The 19,554-nt window shown below is 42.7% G+C and overlaps 1 protein-coding gene across 16 annotated transcripts in view; it reads left to right on the top strand.

Moving 5' to 3' along the window:
• The window catches only part of kiaa1109 (KIAA1109), a 157,602-nt gene that overhangs the window by 112,378 nt on the left and 25,670 nt on the right, over positions 1 to 19,554 (top strand). For 8 of the 16 annotated variants that reach the window (XR_013932188.1, XM_080415114.1, XM_080415123.1 and 5 more), the window contains 10 exons: positions 213 to 303; positions 1,970 to 2,029; positions 5,481 to 5,782; positions 6,435 to 6,668; positions 7,797 to 7,977; positions 9,374 to 9,391; positions 10,858 to 11,056; positions 12,391 to 12,552; positions 13,225 to 13,364; positions 16,017 to 16,212. Coding sequence is in view for 15 of the 16 variants with exons in the window: in XM_080415114.1 (XP_080271240.1) it covers positions 213 to 303; positions 1,970 to 2,029; positions 5,481 to 5,782; positions 6,435 to 6,668; positions 7,797 to 7,977; positions 9,374 to 9,391; positions 10,858 to 11,056; positions 12,391 to 12,552; positions 13,225 to 13,364; positions 16,017 to 16,212 (1,583 nt within the window). In the remaining variant the exon portion in view is untranslated. The remainder of the gene's footprint in view (positions 1 to 212; positions 304 to 1,969; positions 2,030 to 5,480; positions 5,783 to 6,434; positions 6,669 to 7,796; positions 7,978 to 9,373; positions 9,392 to 10,857; positions 11,057 to 12,390; positions 12,553 to 13,224; positions 13,365 to 16,016; positions 16,213 to 19,554) is intronic. The other 8 variants (XM_080415125.1, XM_080415118.1, XM_080415119.1 and 5 more) reach the window with 4 other exon arrangements.

Here is a 19,554-nt window from a genome sequence, read left to right on the forward strand (position 1 = left end):
ACTGTCCACAGCCCTCCTCTGAGACACAAAATGAATAGAATGGACAAAAATGGTACCATCTTATAATGAGCATTAGGGAGGACCAAGTATATGAAGATAGGTTGAAAATGGGTGAAGTGGTCCATTAAGAAATGTTGAATAACTGAGGACTTTAAAATGTTCCATTTCCATGAAGCGTATGTATAATGACCTGATTGGTGACGTGGTGTCAGTTCCAGGCTAGGAGACGTAGATGACTTGGCAGATATCCGTGTGGACGCAGCCTCCCCCGGTCCCAGAGTCACCTTCAACATCCAGGACACGGTAACTTGCACACACACGCACGTACACACACGTTCACACTAGACAGTCTCAGTGCTGTAATTTGTTCTCTAGATTTCAACAATGCTCGTATTCTTTATTTACTGAAATCTGACTTGTGTTTAACCTCTCAAATTTAAAAGAAATGTTTGCACATATTCTGATCATTCTAATATATTATTATTATTATTAAATTATCGAAAACAGCCAAACCACAAGCTCATACAGTAACACATTGTGTTGTGACACATTGTGTTGTGACACAGTGTGAGCGTGTAGATCTGCAATTATAACATGTGTGTCCCTAATGGCATGCCTATCAAATTATGTCATAATTTTGGTGACACAAAATGGAATACTATTGCACACAGTAAACCTCCCCCAATCAAAACATGTACTTATTGTATATGCACTGAAGCCTCCTTTATGCTTCGGCATATGACCGCTTCACTCGACGAAAATAACCGAATTTCAACTAAATAGTGTCGTGTCAGGACACTTTTTCAGTCGGAAATAGTTTATTTTCATCCCAGAGGTGCGACCATGCATAAATTATGCCTGAGGCTTAACTGTGACACTTTTGTTGAAGTCCATCAACTCATGCCATTGTCACCATCATCACTTCATCACATTAGTCACATGCATCATACATCCACTGACTGGGTGTGACATGAGAAGAGGGGGTTCAGTGCCTTGCTCAAAGGCACTTGGGTGGCTGTGGATGCCACGGCACTTGCCCTCTCAACAATGTTTGGGGCGGCCATAGGTGAATGGTTAGAGCGTCCACCTGGGGTACCTCGTAGGCCCCGGTTTGTCCCAGGTTTGATTCCAGGCCATGCCAGCAATGTGTCGAAGTGTCCGTGAGCAAGACACTTAACGCTTAACTGTTCCCCCCTCCATGCTCCTCTGCGGGCAGCCATCAGCTGGGTGAAGCTGAAAACTGACTTTCCCCCGCGGGAGCAAGTAGGTTTAAGTAATATGCATTATGTCCAAACAATTCTAATTGCAGGAAGATGGTACAGACAATTGTATAGACCAGTGGCTCTCAAACTGAGTTCCTTGAGGGGGTTCCAAATGGACCCTTACAGGTCTGTAACTCTGAGAGTGTACAAATGGAACTCAATGGACCCAAACGGGTCCATTTGTTTCCATGTGTACACTCTCAGAGGTATGGGGGTTATGCGTTATGAGAATCACTGGTATAGACAGACAATTGTTTGATTCTCCTGAGCTAACTTCTTAGAATAGCAGGGTGACTACAGAATAAATACAGTATAGTTGAGCCTGATTTATGCTTAATCGTACAATGGTGTCCCGTGCCAAAAATACCTGATCTACAAGCTTGTCCAGTGTGAGCTTGTAGATTGGCTATATTCTGGAAGGGACACCGGTGTACAGCAATGTATAAATGAAGCTTTATTTAAAGCCCTAAAGTGAAAAATGAATTGGTCTACAATGATAAATACAGTCAAATAGGATTACTCTTGTCGTTTTTGTTCTTTTTGTTTTAACCTGCATACATATTCTGTACAACCAGATGCATTATAGGTGTTTTGTTCGAGGCCATACCAGAAGAGCATTGCATCTTCCTTCTAAACAGATTTGTTCTTACTTTCATTTATTTTTTGGATGAGTCCCTTTGTTGATGTGTCTTTGTGTTCAATCGAAGATGAATAACCAAGGTTTGGACCCCAACATACCACCTGTCAGTCCGGGAGAGGTTTTCAAGGTACATCGATCAGAGAAAAACTACAAATTAATCAAATGGGGAAAATGGCCTAACACCCAACAAAAAAAACAAGTTTCTACTTTCCTGCTCTCTCTCTTCTGCTATTATTAATGTGGTCAGCTCTTGAACATTTGAAATGTGCAACTATTCAAACCAGGATGGCTTTTTTACCTCACTGATTTTCCTCATTGTCTTTCTTTATCCACATTCAAGTGTAACAGAATTATATACTGAACAGGAATCTAATTTATTTCATATAAGACATGACATTATTTTCTACCAATATTCTACCTAAGTTTAAAGTCACCTTTAAAAAAAGAAAAAAAAATGTAGATACATTTTCACTGGCATGACTTTAACAAGCACAATCCTGCTTTACTTTTGTATAATAACAGTAACATAATGTAGAGCTAATGACATAACATTTTAGAAAGTCACCGCAGTGTTTTCCACATACAGTAAGCTAATTAGAAGCATATATTATTTTGCATATTGTCACTGTCGGTATAGCCTCGGAAACCCATGCCTTTTTCTGTCGGTATGACGAAGTAAGGCATTCATTTACGAAAAAAACAGTTAAGATAATACTATACAAGGTTTCTGCCCGACAGCAACGATAATAATGCTGTAGAGGTAGATAGTTTAAATGACTTCAGTTATTTCCCATCCTGGTTGTGAGAGTGCACACTTTTCGACCTGGGCTTTGCTTCAGTCTCCATGGGCCTGGAGGTTTCTCTGCAGCTCTGCATGGTCAGCCCTTGTGACCCAACGTCTTGTCAGCTCTTCTCTCATACAGTAGGACAGCCTATAAAGGTCTCGTCCGTAATGGATCTAAAATGTTCACCATACTACCTTGAAATACATATCGTTGTAGAAACCTCTTATCTCCATGTTTTATATTTTTGTAAATTGACACCCTACTTGATCACACTATAGCGTCACACGAAAGCATCAAAAGTAGTAGATAGATCTACAAGCTCGGAACGCGGCACGAAGCGATGCGTTTTGAGCTTGTAGATCCGCTGCTTTTGATGCTTTTGAATTTTAACCCTGAAAAGTAATAGTTCTGGACATATGAGGTTTCCACCCGACAACAACGATATATAACAATATATATATTTTGACTTTGTATGGCTTTGATGGCTGCTTCAAATAGACTCCATGGATATGTGTTGCTTTGTCTTGTCAATCTCAACTAAAGACGCACAGTATGATATATATTGATATTGATCAAAAAAATATTGATATTTATTGGTTGAAATTGGTTATTGAAAGATAGTCAGTAGTTTTTTCATTTTGTTTTAGTTTAATGAAATGAATGTGGCAACAACTATGGGTATGTGAAGGAAAACTACCATATATTATGGTTGTTCATTTACCAGTCCTGGCATGTTTTCACACACAAACTCCCGTTTAACGCCTAGAAACCTTGAACAGAACAGCAAGCTATGGGTGGGCAGCCATGTGCCTGGTCTGTGTTGGGTCGGGGGGAGAGAGAGAAATAGAGAGGGAGATTGAATTATGGAGTATCTGATAACAGTTGATGTATCTGGTCCTGAAGACATATTAGAACCACAGAAAGTCTCTATGTAGCAGGTGCCACATGCAGTTAGTCAGTTTAAGAGCTATTGTAAATCCTTCATAGGCTTAGTCACAGGTGTTCCAACAGAACTCGAGGATGGACAGAAAATGAACATCTGAGTATTATTAAACTCTATGGGACGTCATAAGTTTACAAGTGTATATTTTTAGAGTTTGGGGAACTTGCTACTACATGCTCTGGCTATTTGACTGTAGCCTACACTGCAACATCCTGAATGTCAACTTAACTGTGAGAGTGTACAGTACCATCTCACAGTTAAATTGACATAGAATGACATAGACAATGGTAGCTTTCTTCTTCCTATTCCATTGCTCATGCTGTGGCTTTATCTTCAGGTCTCCTTAAGCCTGATTTCATACTTTGTCACGCAACGGTGTCTCGGGCAGAGAATAGCAGATTTACAAGCTCACAACACGTCGCAGATGCGACACGTAACTTTGTGAGCTTGTAGGTCTGCTGTTCTCGGCCGTTCCCGGAGCACGACGGAGCATAAATTAATGTCTTTTCACAGAACCATGCATGTTCGCTGTTCTTCTCACAACTATTCCAAGCTAATAGTGTTCTGTATTATGCATTGGCTACTGTAGTTCAAGCACTGCAATGTGAGCACACATCATCCCACCTGTGTAACAGTTAGCTGTTACAACTGTGTACAGTGTTGGCGTTCATCTTTCATGAAAGCTTTTTAGCTAGCATACTGTACATGCCTTGGTCATTTAGGCAACCTTGAGAGCGTCCTTTACCATGATAATGTGTGCTGTTGTGCCGCTCAACCAAGCGTTAACATCGCAACCACATTGATCGTAAAGAAGTTCCTCTCAAGGGTTGTGAAGATGCATATTGAAGGGCATTCCGCTGACTAGGGCTGGGCATTTAACCGTAAATATATCCAAACCAACAGGACCAATAACACACTTAACCTTGCTCAGGTTAATCGATTCATCGAGAAGCAGGTTTTATTTTTCACTGGCTAAATGGAAAACAAAGAAGAACAAGATTGAAGTGAATTGTTCTGTTAGGTAGCAGCACATTACTGTACTAGAACACGTTCCCTGTGTTTTACAGAACACTATTGTCTCTCTACTCAATAACATCATCTATGTACCACTGAAACCTTCTTCTCTTGGCTCTGTCCTTCAGCGTTGGCTTCTATACGAACAAAACCAAACATTAAAGGTGGCGTAAGTGATAGTTTTTGGTTAAAACAGAAAAGCTAAAGCTCTATACTAAGTAATCATTGCTATCCACAAGTTTCCAGTGTCTCATGGGGCATTGAGGGAATTATGGGCATCACTTCCTGTTGTCAGTCATTGAATTCACATTTCTACAGGAAGTGATGCCCATAATTCCCTAGGAAACGTTTGGATAGTGTTTGTTCAGTAACGGTGGTCTCCCTGTCAATCCAGCTCTTTGGTAAACAGAAAATACATTTACAGTTGGGATACCCATTTCATCCAAGTGTACCAGTTTTTCAGCTTCCATTTTATGGTGTTTCAGTTCCTTTCTTTGTTTTTGTTTCATCACTTCAGGAGTCAGAGAACTCATGCAGGATAAAAGATAAACAAGTGAAATTGGCACTTGTTTATACTGAATCCTCAGTTCTCTCTCACGATTGCATGGAATTGTTATCCCTCGACCTGACAATGTATTTTTGGTTTCCTAAAGAGCTGGAGAGACCCCTGTTACTGAACAAACACGTTATAACAATGATTACTATCAGAATGTAGAGCTATTTAATAGTTGAATATAAAAAAGTAAGAAATAAATCACTTGCACCACCTTTAAACCCCTGCCCCCCCCCCTCTTTTCAAGTCGATTGACTCTGTGACCCCCCTCTCTCTGCCAAAGTTCCTTGAGGAGTCAGAAATGGACCTGTTGTCTGTCACCATGGACGAGCCGTCCCGTCACACTCACCTCCATCCCACCCATCACTCTCCTCATCAACTCCATGACTTCCCATCCGTTAGCGAGGGCCTCGACCACCCCGTGTTCAGTGCCCCCGCCACGCCCGCCGCCTTCTCACCAGCGCTTCCCTTCCAGCACGACGACATGCGCCGCGACGAGCTCTCCACATCGTCTTCGGACGACTCGGACAAGGAGGACGAGTTTGAGCGCGAGAGGCCGCCCAGCAGCTACACCCGCCGGACCATGTGAGTCAACGTGATTCTAAAAAAAGAAAAAGCACAGTGGTGGGAAAAGTACAAAGTAAAAGTACTAAAATGTTTGAAAGTAGCAGATCTACAAGTTCACAACGCGTCGCGATGCGACGTGTTGTGCGCTTGCAGATCGGCTATTTTCAAATAGCCTAGGTATAAAATAAGGCTTAAGTGGTTAACGTATGTTTTATAATGTTATAATTTATATCTGCAAAGTAACTACGGTAGTAACTCAAGTTTTCAAATAATTGTAGTCAAGTAAAAGTACAATATTTGCCTCCAAGATGTGCTGGAGTAGAAGTAAAAGTATAAACAATTGGAAATACTCCAGTAAAGTCAAAGTACCTCAAAAGTACAGTACAGTACTTGAGTAAATTAGTTACTTCACACCACTGAAAAAGCAGCGGGTAGACGGTAGACCAGTGGTTCCCAAACGTTTTCAGCTGGGACCCAAAAAGATACAATTGGAGTCTTGCGGGGGGGTTGAAGCGTCGTGAGCTTGTAGATCAGCTATTTTCAGCACTGGACACTGTCGTACGGCTTCCATAGTTTGGGCTGTCATCCTTTGGCTGTCATCCAAGGCAACTCCATCCTGCCATCCTTTCATCAACAGTAATGATGTTTTGTTCTTTTCCCCTCCTCCCAGCCAAGCGTCCCACAGGAAGGCGTCGGGTTTCTCGGCGGTCAGCCAGCTGTTCAGCGAGCGTTGGCCCAGCAGCGGCGGCAGCGGCGGCGCGCCCTCCAACCGCAGCTTCATGAGCCCCCCCACCGAGAGGAACATCGACTTCGAGCTGGACGTGCGCGTGGAGATCGACAGCGGCAAGTGTGTCCTGCACCCCACCACCCAGCAGGCTGAACACGAGGACGTGGCCCTCAGGAGGTACTAAACACTTCAACTTACCTTTTATTTTCCTTTACAAACTTTGGCAGCATTGAGAGCCAGTGCTGTATGGCAGCAGTGGTTCTCAAAGTGGGGTCCAGGTACCCTCAGGGTTCCTTGAGGGGATCCCAAATACAATTTACAATTTAGGCATTTAGCAGACGCTCTTGACCCATTTAGACCTGAGGCCGATTCTAAAAACGCCTTCTAAATCCTGTTTTTTTTTTAAAAGACATTTTTGGGGCTTTTATGCCTTTATTGATAGGATAGTAGTCTGACAGGAAATGGGGGGAGAGATGGGGAGGGACATGAAGCAAAGACCGTCGGGATCGGGACTCGAACCCGCGACGCGCTGTCAGGCTACTTTGGAGCCTAGGTGCCTGGACCGCTATGCCAGCGGTCTAGGCCTGACCTAAGTTTTCTGAAAAACTTCAAATATGTATTCAAAAATTTCAAAAAATGTATTTTGCTATATACTGTACATAGCAACAACCCCAAAAGGGGTTCCCGTCTTGAAAGGTATAGTTAGTATACGGGTTCTTGCCCTAAATGGGTTAATCCAGAGCGATTTACAGTAAGCAAGGACAACACGAGGTAATCTAGGATCATAAGTAAACCAATAACCTATCATCAGCCTGACAGTAGAATGTAAAAATAATAATAATAATAATCTGTACATTGAAACTATACACACTATAGGATGCCAGGTCAACAATGACCTGGCATCTGTCTATATAACATGCTATCTAAATTACATTTTAGCCTTTTGCATAATCCTGCAAGGTCGTCGAGTCTAGGGCTCTAAGTGCTACAGGCTATGGTGGAGCCTGAAGAGGTGAGTCTTCAGATTACAGCGGAAGATTGGGAGTGAGTCTGCAGTTCTTAGTTTGCATAGCAAATAGACCCTTGCACGTCTGTAACTCTGAGAGCGTTCAAATGGAACGTAACTCTGAGAGCGTACGAATGGAACGTAACTCTGAGAGCGTGCAAATGGAACCAAATAGATCCTTACGGGGCCATTTGGTTCCATTTGTACGCTCTCAGAGTCATAGGGGTCCTTGAAATTAAAAGGTTCGTGAGCCACTGCTGTAGGGAAAGCAATTAATCCTCTCTCGTTGTTTCGTGGAGGAGCTGTGATCGCAGCCTCAGGAGTCTAGACCAGGACTCTCCACCCAAGAAGAAGAAGCTGCAGCCTGCGTACACCTCCACCACGCACCTCCTGGCCGGGAAGAAGGTCCCCTCCTCCCTGCAGACCAAGTCCAACGACCAGGAGACCACCATCTTCTACATCCCTGGAGTGGACGTGAAGGTCAGCTCACCTTGTCCACATGCGCTGGACCACTGGTTCCCAACCCTTTGTATTCATTTTCCTTCTTACATCTGATAAACGCTGAGGCCCACTCGTACACACAAACACACCCTATACCTGTATACTGTAGTTAGTGTACGACGAATAGCGAAAATAGCTGATCTACAAGCGCTCGTGTCACACATTGTGAGCTTATAGAGTGCCTTTTTTGGGGGGTTTTCTTTCTTATATCAAGGGAGGGGTGGGCAGCAAAATTAGTTAATATAGCTTCACAATAGTTTTAACAAGTTTATCCATATTTGATACTTTGGCTATTCGGAAATAGCAGATACACAAGCTGAAAAGTCTGATTTATTTAGTTTTCTTTTTACACAAATCTTCTCTTCTGGGGGTCCCTGGCACAAAATGTTTTCAGATGGGGGTCGGTGACTGCTTTAGGCTTTAGGGTTAAAATGACATTTCTTTTTACAATATGTGAGAATATTACACATCTAGGATTTTTGCATTTCTGTATTCATTATTTTCCAAATAAGGATGCCAGGTTCAAAGTGGATGAATGCAAGTTAGGATTTAGTGCAACATTTTAAATTTGGGACTGCCTCCAAACAGACAAGACTTCACTGTGATCTTTGGCCCGGACCCCCGGTTGGGAACCACGGGTCTGGACACACACACCTTAGTCACACAGTCAAACCCAGGGTGTTAATTGAACTTTCAAGCACTCCAAATGACAACGTAGAGCAATGGTGAAAGCATGTTTGTGATTTTGGCTGGCTTAAGCTGTACACTAGTGATGAGCGGGTCGACCCGTAACCCGCGGGTCAACCCGCGGCGCGGGTGGGTCGAGTCAGGATTTCAGAGGAAATTATGCGGGCTACGGGTGAGCGGGTCAGCCGCTCTCACACGCAAAAAAAAAAAAAAACCCTATTTTGAACAACATGCTTGTTTATTCAGCCCATGACAATGTTGTGCTACTGTAGACATTTAAAGGGACTTTGGGTACTTAAAAGAGCGCTATATAATATATATTTATATTCCCACCGCGGGTCGCGGGGCGGGTTGAGCCATAGATTTATATGGGGTCGCGGGTTGAGGCGGGTTGGGTTCCGTGGCGGGTTGGGGCGGGGCGGGTCATGAAAAAACCTGACCCGCACATCACTACTGTACACACAGGGTGAGCCGTGGAGGAATTTATAATGCCATTATCGTTGGTCTTTTTGGTATAATAATGTCTTGCATGTTCATAATGTACAATTGAAATAATGATACATCTTTCAGCTTTACAGTTGCCTTGGTGTCCCTCCTTGCATGTTGTTTTTGAACTTTGGGGCGGGCTGTCCTGTCCTCAGTCCTCTCAATCACGACGGCTGAGTATTATGTCTTATTGTTTTCCCAGGTTATGGGGGAGAAGAGGGTGAGTGGGTCAGTTTATAGGGGGCGACAGAGGGACTTTTTCTTCTTTGGCTTTGTAACAACATCCGATTGTACCAATGCTGTTAATGTTTTGGTCTGTGTTCTACTTGATCGGTACTGATAACAAATTATTGAAAAAAAATGAATCTCCATTGAGCTTCTGTGATGCTGAATACATCATTAACTTCAGTGGAAATGTGACAGCCAGGTCAAAATCATTTCACCGGATCACACCAACTTTTAATCGAGTAAGGGGGTGATCACACCGAGGCGCGTCCGTACAGATGAAGATGCTTTAAAAACACAGTGGAAAATAATTATATTGAGCCTCATACCTCAAAATATTGTCCCATCATTCTTACCATTTCTACCACATCAAAACATGAAGGATCGGTGCGACTCCGCCCCTTGCACTGAAAATGTAAGAATATTTAATAGCTTCTAAAAGCTGCTAGAAAAATATGACTCACTGCACAAGAGAGGAACGCACACCAGGCGTTAGCGGTGACTTTACCTCGGTGTGATCGGCCCCTATAATGGCTTCTTGCTTCCTCTCTGATGTCAGAACCACTGATGTCATGTTTATCCTGCTGGAAGCCGAGGCCCTGGCTGTAACAGCAGAATAACACATGACACTGTGGTTGAGTAGCATCTTTTTTTTACATCTTCTACTACACTGGACCCTGATGGGCGCTCATATTATTATATGTTATAACACATTCTGTTAATGGCACTTCTCAGAAATCTCCTCTGCTTAGATGTCTAGTCCACTGGCTCTCAACGAGGTTTCCAGGGACCCACAGGGGTCATTGATGGGTTCCCCAGGGGGTCCCCAGCTAAAATGATTGATAGTTAGAGGGAACTAAATGAACCCTTATGGGTATGTATCTCTGGAGGTGCACAAATGGAACAAAATTGATTCCTACAGGTCCATTTGGTCCAATTAACGCATTCACTGCCATTCACTAAATAGCCCAAAAAGCCCACACTGCCAGCGATTTTGCGATTTTCTTACCTTTTCAAGTAGTCACAGAATATTTATCTCCAGTATGATCGATCCCCTGATGGTTGCTAATCACGGAGGGTTTCACTGTGCTTCCCTGGAGAAGAAAAAAAATGTCATCGCAACCTCCCCTTCGCTTTTTATACCCAGTTGAAAATAGCATGTTTCGCCAAAAATACATAATAAAAAAGAAAGAAAAAAAAGTAAAACACAGGAGCCGAGGTAGGCTACAGAATATTTGCCAAATAAGTCTTTGGATCGCGTTATCTCCTGGTTCTGTGTGGGGGAAAAAAAGAGTCAAAAGACGTCATTGGTAGTGAATGAATGAATGCACATCAAACTGGGGGTCCTTAAAATGGGAAAAACAGGTTGAGAGCCACTGCTCTAGTGTACGTGTTCCGCGGGCTGCGTTGCATCACGGGGGTCCGTAACGGCGGGCGCGCCTCTTCTCTTCTCTTCCTCAGCTGCACTACAACTCCAAGACCCTGAAGACGGAGTCTCCCAACGCGTCGATGCGAAGCTCCTCGTTGCCCCGGACCCTCTCCAAAGAGTCCAAGCTGTATGGTATGAAAGACCACCCCATACCTCCTCCTCCTCCTCCCAATGCTGTCCACTGCAAGACTAACTCACTGCTCCCTCCCCTGCCCCCACCTCCACCTGCAGGTACACCTGCATGCTCTAGTGTGCGTGTGTGTGTGTGCGTGTGTGTGTGTGTGTGTGTGTGTCTGTGTCTGTGTGTGTGCGTGTGCGCGCGTGCGTGCGTGCGTGCGTCTCTGCCGCGCCCCTGATCCACCTCTACACTCACGCCTGATTTATATTCTGTTATGCATCCTGTCACACAGTTATTATAGTTTTGAAATATGTATTAGTTTTTATTTCATTATATGACAAAAACCACAACAAACCACATACAATTCAGCCATAAACTGCAGCAAAGATGCACTTAAAGATGATGCACGTGAATGTTGTTTTGGTTAAAACAAAAGGCTTATTGTTAAAATATTAAAGCTCTAATGTGATAGTAATTATTAATATTATAGAGTGTTTGTTCAGTATCCGGTGTTTCCCTGTATCTTCAGCCATTTAATGAACACAAAATACATTTTCAGGTCTTGATCTCACTTTATCCGATCAGGAAAGAGAATTCCACAAAGATATTTTATCATAATTGTACAGTGTTCCTGTTCCAATTTTGTCTACTCATTTATATTTGTTTCATTTATCCAATTTCACTCGTTTATGAGTTATCTCTCCTGATTGGATAAAATTGTTATCCCGACCCGAATTTTTTTTATCACTAACACTTTTGGAAATATTTGTTTTGAATTGTAAATCTAATATGTAGGTATAAATGGTAAATGGTGCATTTATATAAATATAATTTATATATTTTATACAAATAAAATAAAGCATGCAACATTACACTATTGTGACAGCATCTGATGTAATGTACCACATGTAGGTTGCTATCATTTTTGACGGTGCATATTCTAAGCTTTCAAATGATGTGTAATACACATCATTACAAATACACATTGAAATCTGAAACTACTTGAAGAAGATATACTTATTTAAAGGTTGTTAAACCTCAAATCAAGAATTTGTGAAAAAGTGTATCAAAGATCTTGCCCCATAGGAGCAACATCGTAAAATAAATCCAATGATACAAGATCCTTGATTTACACAATTTCATTTCATCAAGTTTGCAGACTTGCAGCATTTTTCACCACCCTGTTTCTCTGCCAATACCCATAACATTCACTGTTGCCAAACTGTAATAACACATTTGTAAAGGTTTTAACATTACTTTTTTATATTAAAGTTATATTATCACAACAGTGAGCTAGTAGATCGTCTATTCCCGCTGCCCGACACTGTACAATATAGGGCTTAAGTGGTTAGCACACACAGAATAAAAGGTTCAAGGACCATGAACGACAGATGGGACATAATGTAGGCTGCTGTCATGACTCGGTGATGCTGTGTGTCCCCTGCAGCCAAAGGGAAGGGCAGTGGAGGGGTGAAGACGGCCAAGCTGTATGCCTGGGTGGCCCTGCAGACCCTGCCGGAGGAAATGGTCATCAGTCCATGTTTACTGGACTTCCTGGAGAAAGCCTTGGAGACCATCCCCATCACCCCTGTGGAGAGGAACTACACCAGTCAGTGGCTCTGTTTTATACCAGGGGTGTCCAAAGGGGGCGATATTTGAAATATGTAGTATATGCCTTATGGCTGGCTGCATCTGCTGTCAAACTTCACTGTAGTCTACCTTTGGGCCACAACGTATTCACAAACAAAATGTATCACATTTTAACCCAATAAAACCGGGGACGCATCTGTGTGTCATTTTTAGATTTATTTGGCTATTCAAAAATAGCAGATATACAAGCTCATAGTGGGACACCGACTGCCGCGGTACAAGCTTGTAGATCTGCATTTTTTTATAAATATCTTGAAAATGTGTGCAAATCTTTGAATATATATATTTTTCAAAGCAAACATTTTTAACTCAAATCTTTGCTTCTGGGGATTCAAATGTCTTCTAAATCCTAACAGTTAAAAAGAAATATGTTGCTATATATCAGTGGTCCCCAAATTTTTCATGTGAAGGACCCCCAAAATGATATGTATTTGTCCACGGACCCCCCCCCCCCCCTTCTCAAAATACCCCAGAAGCAAAGACCCCCAGAAGCAAAGATTTGAGTAAAACATTTATATATATATTCAAAGATTAGCAGACAAGTACCATGCTATGAGCTTGTATATCTGCTTTTTGAATAGCCAAAGATATCTTAAAATGACAGTGTCATGTGTGTTCATGTGTTCTGCAGCGGTGACGTCCCAGGAGGAAGACATGGGACACTTTGACCCCGTGGACCCCCTGGAGGAGTCAGCCACCTCCCTGGTGTCCTCCTCCACCTCTGCCTACTCCTCCTTCCCTGTGGACGTGGTGGTCTACGTCAGAGTCCAGGTACTGTACACACTGTAGACGTTGTGGTCTACGTCAGAGTCCAGGTACTGTACACACTGTAGACGTTGTGGTCTACGTCAGAGTCCAGGTACTGTACACACTGTAGACGTTGTGGTCTACGTCAGAGTCCAGGTACTGTACACACTGTAGACATGGTGGTCTACGTCAGAGTCCAGGTACTGTACACACTGTAGACATGGTGGTCTATGTCAGAGTCCAGGTACTGTACACACTGTGGACGTGGTGGTCTATGTCAGAGTCCAGGTACTGTACACACTGTGGACGTGGTGGTCTATGTCAGAGTCCAGGTACTGTACACACTGTAGACGTTGTGGTCTACGTCAGAGTCCAGGTACTGTACACACTGTAGACATGCTGGTCTACGTCAGAGTCCAGGTACTGTACACACTGTAGACATGGTGGTCTATGTCAGAGTCCAGGTACTGTACACACTGTGGACGTGGTGGTCTATGTCAGAGTCCAGGTACTGTACACACTGTAGACGTTGTGGTCTACGTCAGAGTCCAGGTACTGTACACACTGTAGACGTTGTGGTCTACGTCAGAGTCCAGGTACTGTACACACTGTAGACATGGTGGTCTACGTCAGAGTCCAGGTACTGTACACACTGTAGACATGGTGGTCTATGTCAGAGTCCAGGTACTGTACACACTGTGGACGTGGTGGTCTATGTCAGAGTCCAGGTACTGTACACACTGTGGACGTGGTGGTCTATGTCAGAGTCCAGGTACTGTACACACTGTAGACGTTGTGGTCTACGTCAGAGTCCAGGTACTGTACACACTGTGGACGTGTTCATTTTGTCGACTAAAACCATGACAAAAAATATTTGACGACTTTTTTCACTGACAAAAACTAAATAGAAACTAAGCTATGATGACAAAAACCATACATGGGCAACTAGGGGCCCGGGGACCACATGCGGCCCCCACCTTCACTTAACTCTCTCAGTGCCAGGCCCCGAGTTATCCAGAGTTTTTACTGTATACCCTCAGTGCCAGAACGAGAAATCCCGAGTTTAAAAAAAAAATGTTCAGAACCCAAGATATATTTATCTGAAGATTTTACAGCTCCATCCACTCTTTGTTTAACCTATAACTGAAAAAGGGTGTATCTCGCTTCCTAAGCACTTTTTTTTTACTTTGAAAAAAAAAAGAAAAAATGCTGGCACAGTTCGCAATAATTTTTTTATTTCATTGGCACTGAGAGAGTTAATGCGGCCCACAGATTAATATCGAAATACTGATATATTATTTTTTTATATAAATATATATATATTTCAGCTGTTACAATTCTAAACCCTAACCCTAACCCGCTTTAATTACTTTAGTTAACATAAGTATAACTAAATGCATCTGAAATTAAATAAAAATGTTACTTTTCAGGATTCCGATAAAAAAATAGCAAAAAAAAAAAAAAATGGATTACAATTCAAAAATAACAAAAATAGCAGATCTACAAGCTCAAAACGCGTCGCGTTTTGAGCTTGTAGATCGGATATTTTTGCTACTTTTGTGAGACATAGAATGGTGAAAAAATACGGAGATAAGAGGTGTCTGCCCGACAGTATATGCAATGTGGCCCTCTGGAGTGAGTGTGGAAATATAGTGGCCCTCTCCATCATCAAAGTTTCCCACCCCTGACTAAAACTATGACGAAATACATACAATACGAACAAAAATTTTACAAAAATGTTAGGGAGCCACTAGTGGAGAAGAGATCCAGTAGAACTAAGACAAGTCTTGCTTGGCTGCGCATGGGTGCTTATATATAGCCGATCTACAAGCTCAGAACGCATCTGCGACGCGTTCTGAGCTTGTTATAAATATAAATCAGGCATTACGACGCCATCAAGGCCTGCCAACATACAATTTAGTCGACTAAATCTAAATCTATGTCTATATCAGAGTCCAGGTGCTCTACACTCTGGCTTCTTTTCCTTCAGGTTGGAATTGAAGAGGATTAGGGGATGGGGTGGCGCTGGGGGTTATCTTTTTATTTATTTTTGAGTGCGAGTGACACGCAAAGGCCGTCGGGATGGGGGAGGGTTATCTTTGTCGCTGCACGGACTCCTACGGGCTGGGGGCGGATTCTGTCAGAGAGGAATGTTGAGCTAGCGGGAAGAATAGAACAGCTGGCGATACGTCCTCCCAGTGGGGGCTCCTCACTGGCAGGGGAGAGAGTAGGGTACAGGAGCAGTGAATCTTATTCTATTGAGAGAGCTTCACACATTAGCAACTGAGAATTGAAAAGAATGAAATTGCATGCACTGACACACCTGAATGTAATGTTGTGTACACCCAATGCTACTTGGATCAGAATTGTGTGAACTATGGCTAATGGCTATTCAATGGCTTGTTCAATAGAATTTTTGAATGCAGCTGTATTTCTGTACTGTAGCATTCTGGACTTCAGAATTGTCTTGGAAATGTATATCTCATGGTTCTTATTTCTATGATCTGAAACCTCAAATCGTAAGGATAATTATTTTTATCGTTACAAACAGGTGTGTGTGTGTGTGTGTGCGTGCGTGCGCGTGTGCGTGCGCGTGCGCGCTCTCTAGGAAGTGCTCTTTATGCTCGCATTTGAAAACATTTGAATCCTAATCAACTTGTCTCCTATGTTCTCTAGCCGTCCCAGATCCGCTTCAGCTGTCTGCCCATGTCCAGGGTGGAGTGTATGCTCAAACTGCCCTCCCTCGACCTCGTCTTCTCCTCCAACCGAGGAGAGCTGGAATTGCCCACAGGAAGCCACCCCATGGACGGAACGCACCCGCCTTCCAACACCCCGCCAGCCCAAAGCATCCCCAAACCACCCTCCAGCAAAGGTATGAACATCCCCAAACCACCCCCCAGCAAAGTTACCAACATCCCTAAACCACCCCCCAGTGAAGGTATGGACTAGTGTTCACTGAACTCCCCTTAACAGTCAGGATAGTCCTGAAAATCAGGAATCTAGCAGCAAATAAACCTGATTTATACTTATTACAAAAATAGCCAATATACAAGCTCACAAGGCATTGTGATCTTGTAGATCAGCTATTTTCGGCACGCGACGCCAACGCACAACAAAGCACAAATCAGGCTTAACTCTTTCCTGTGTCAGATTGTGGTTGTCAACATTCTAACGTTGCCTGTTAGTCCGTGAGCCAGGGGGGTTGGTCATTACCATCTGAGGTGATTAATGCTCATAGTGATTTTTGTCAAGGTATGCATGTCTAGAGTTAGAAAATATGTGATAGCCTTGCACCAATGGTAGCTTTATGGGTGCTATCATGCATTTTATGTTATAACACTAGGCGAAAATTACATGGGTCAATATATGAAAACATACTATTAACCCCCCCAAAAAAAATATACAAAAGGTTTTTCAATTGGTTCTGGTACGTCTAGGCATGCTTAAGAACATACAAAAAAATCTAGGAAATTATATTTCTCGTAAAGCCATCATTTTCAAGATGGCGTCCAATATGACTGCCAGGAGCTTAAATGGCTTTATGATACTGTTCAACCTAGAAAGGTGGTTTTGGTGTCTAAAACTAGGTCTTAGGGTTCAAGAAATATGGCTGAATCAGTGAAATTACCATCAGTTAATTTTGTATTGCCAAATCAAAGATGGTGTCCATCCCATGGTGATGTTCCATTGTACTAAATTATGTTAAAAACAACAAAATATTGCAGTTGTGTGAGGGAATCTGTGAACTTCGTGAACGTGATTCATATGGGGACCTGGGGGGGGGGGGGGGGGGGCATTCATATAGGTGTAGAATCTATTTCTAATGTTATATTTTGACTTGCTGGTCAGTCTTTGGCCTATGTGCTAAAGGTCAGGTCAAGGTCTCTCTCACACCTTATCGTCCAACCAGGTGTCCAAGCAGGCAGCAGATATGGTCACTGGTTGACATGTACAGCAGGCCCTATTCACCTCACAATTGACATGGAGCCGTTTGTTGACACCTTGCAGGTATATAAGCATCTTATATTCTTCAGCTGCATTGCAAAACTGATGCAAGGTTCAGCACTGGAAGTGGAAATGCATGTGGTTGCAGAACATGACAGGCAAGTTCAGTGGTCAGTCCTGAGTGTATCAGCAGCACTCTGAAGTGGTTTCTATCAACTTGGCCAAAGACATTTGAACAGATACAGCAGTAGCCTACCTGGACACTGCACATCTCCATCCTACTGGCTGACAGTGGGTAGACAACTTCTTCCTACACTTCACATCCACCAGTTTGAATGCGCAGGGAGACACATTGACATTAACTTCACCTTTTCTCTCATGAAGCACATGACTGAAGCACTTCTTCCATGCTGGCCATGTGCAGTGTGCTTGATATCTAACCCAGTGCCTGCTGAAGATGCATGTGCTCCATGCCATAGCATAGAGGCTAAGCTAGACCTTGTCTGTCGGCACCATGATGGATTCTGGATCACTGTCTCTGCTGACCAGTCTGGGGAGCAGACTGCCATAACGATCAGGAAAGATGCTGTCATGATGCATGTGAGTGGAGTGGACTGAAGCCTTCCCCAAAATGTGCAGAAACAGAGGGAGAGTTGAAGCACTGGTGTGTCTTGGTCATAAAATATTGGGGTGTAGGATTCCTCACACACAGAAAGATCATCTCTTCAATCCCATCCTTGGCTAATTTGCCCCCATGCTGTTGTGAATAGTAATGTCCTTTACCCACATGAGATGTCATCATGAAGAGTAAGAACATTAAGCAGAAGCCGTTGAGCATGTTGTACACCTTCAGTGCTGACGATAGATACTGCATTTAGTCATGATGAGGCAGACATCACCATGAGTTCCTATATCCCTGATGCAGCCATCTCTGGAAAGGGTGTGATACACATGCTCAGTGATTACACTGATGTTCTTGTCCTGTTGTATGCTGTGTATTGGGGTGTATCAGGTGGACCTACAGTGTAAAGTATAGATGGAGCATTGGGATGGGACAGTCTTATATGTATGACAAAGGCAAGATCAGAGCACACTACACTTTGCTGGCAGGGAACTTCCCAGGCTACCCTGATGTGCTGGGTGAGGTGGGTGCCACAAGTCAATGGCCCTTCCTCCAACACCGACCAACCTGTTGCACCACATGTGGGCTCATTTATTTACAAGTGATGTTGTGGAAAGTGGCAGACCACCAAGCCCCACCTGACAAGTCGTTTGATGTCACAAAATTTGGATAGGAGATCTAGGATATTCTTGTTCCTGTCATTGCTAAGGGTGACCCCACCGTCAGAGCTATGTGACATGGTGCAATATCAATTTAGGGCACAGAGAGTGAGAAGTACATCACTGATGTACTGTAACTGCTCTGGTGAAGATGGTTACTGATGATATGTTCAAGCTACAGATGAGGAGTGATGTTAATAAGGAGGATACTTGTAAGGATGAGGTAGAACAGGATGTGGGTTGGAGAATACAGATGTAGTTGCAAAAGATACATATTTGACATTAGATTATATAATTTTACATTCATGTTATTATGAATACCAATTCTTGTGACATGTTAATGACACTTTTCACAAAACAAAATCATGAATAGTGAACCATGAATGTTCATCAAGTTGTTTCCATTTGTTGTTCTCCCAGAGGTCAATTTTAACCTTGACCTGACCTTTGACATGATTGACCTGATATTAAAAAAATAACATCAGGAATGGATTCTACATATGAAAACCCTAAAAAAGAGGTATTAAACAGAGGTATTCTAAGACAAGCGGATTAAAAGTAAAAAATTGCCAGGCGTGTGTTTAGTGGCCATTTTGGATATTTTCTTACCCATTGCACTATATTCTGTTTATTGAATTTCATAATACATTTCCTTAGAATCTATGTATGTAAACATGGTTTTAAATCTATAGGTAATTTACAAAGGAACCCTTTGTGTTCCATCTTTCATTAAAACCAAAGTACATCTTATGTCACATATAGTCACTATGTTGTCACTGCCTGTAACAGAAAAATATTCTAGATATGCAAATTTTAACAACCTTTCTGGACAATATATAGTCTGAGCTTTATCCCAACCATTTTTCAGAGAGAGAGGGTCAATAATAAGAGAGAACCATCAGTTTGAAGTAGAATGCTTCATTCGGATTTTGAAAACTGTGTTTTGGCTTGTGGTTATAAAAGGAGTGATAACACACAGATAGCTACC

This window comes from Gymnoscopelus braueri (genome assembly GCF_963280865.1).
Source record: "Gymnoscopelus braueri genome assembly, chromosome: 19".
Taxonomy (NCBI): Eukaryota; Metazoa; Chordata; class Actinopteri; order Myctophiformes; family Myctophidae; genus Gymnoscopelus; species Gymnoscopelus braueri.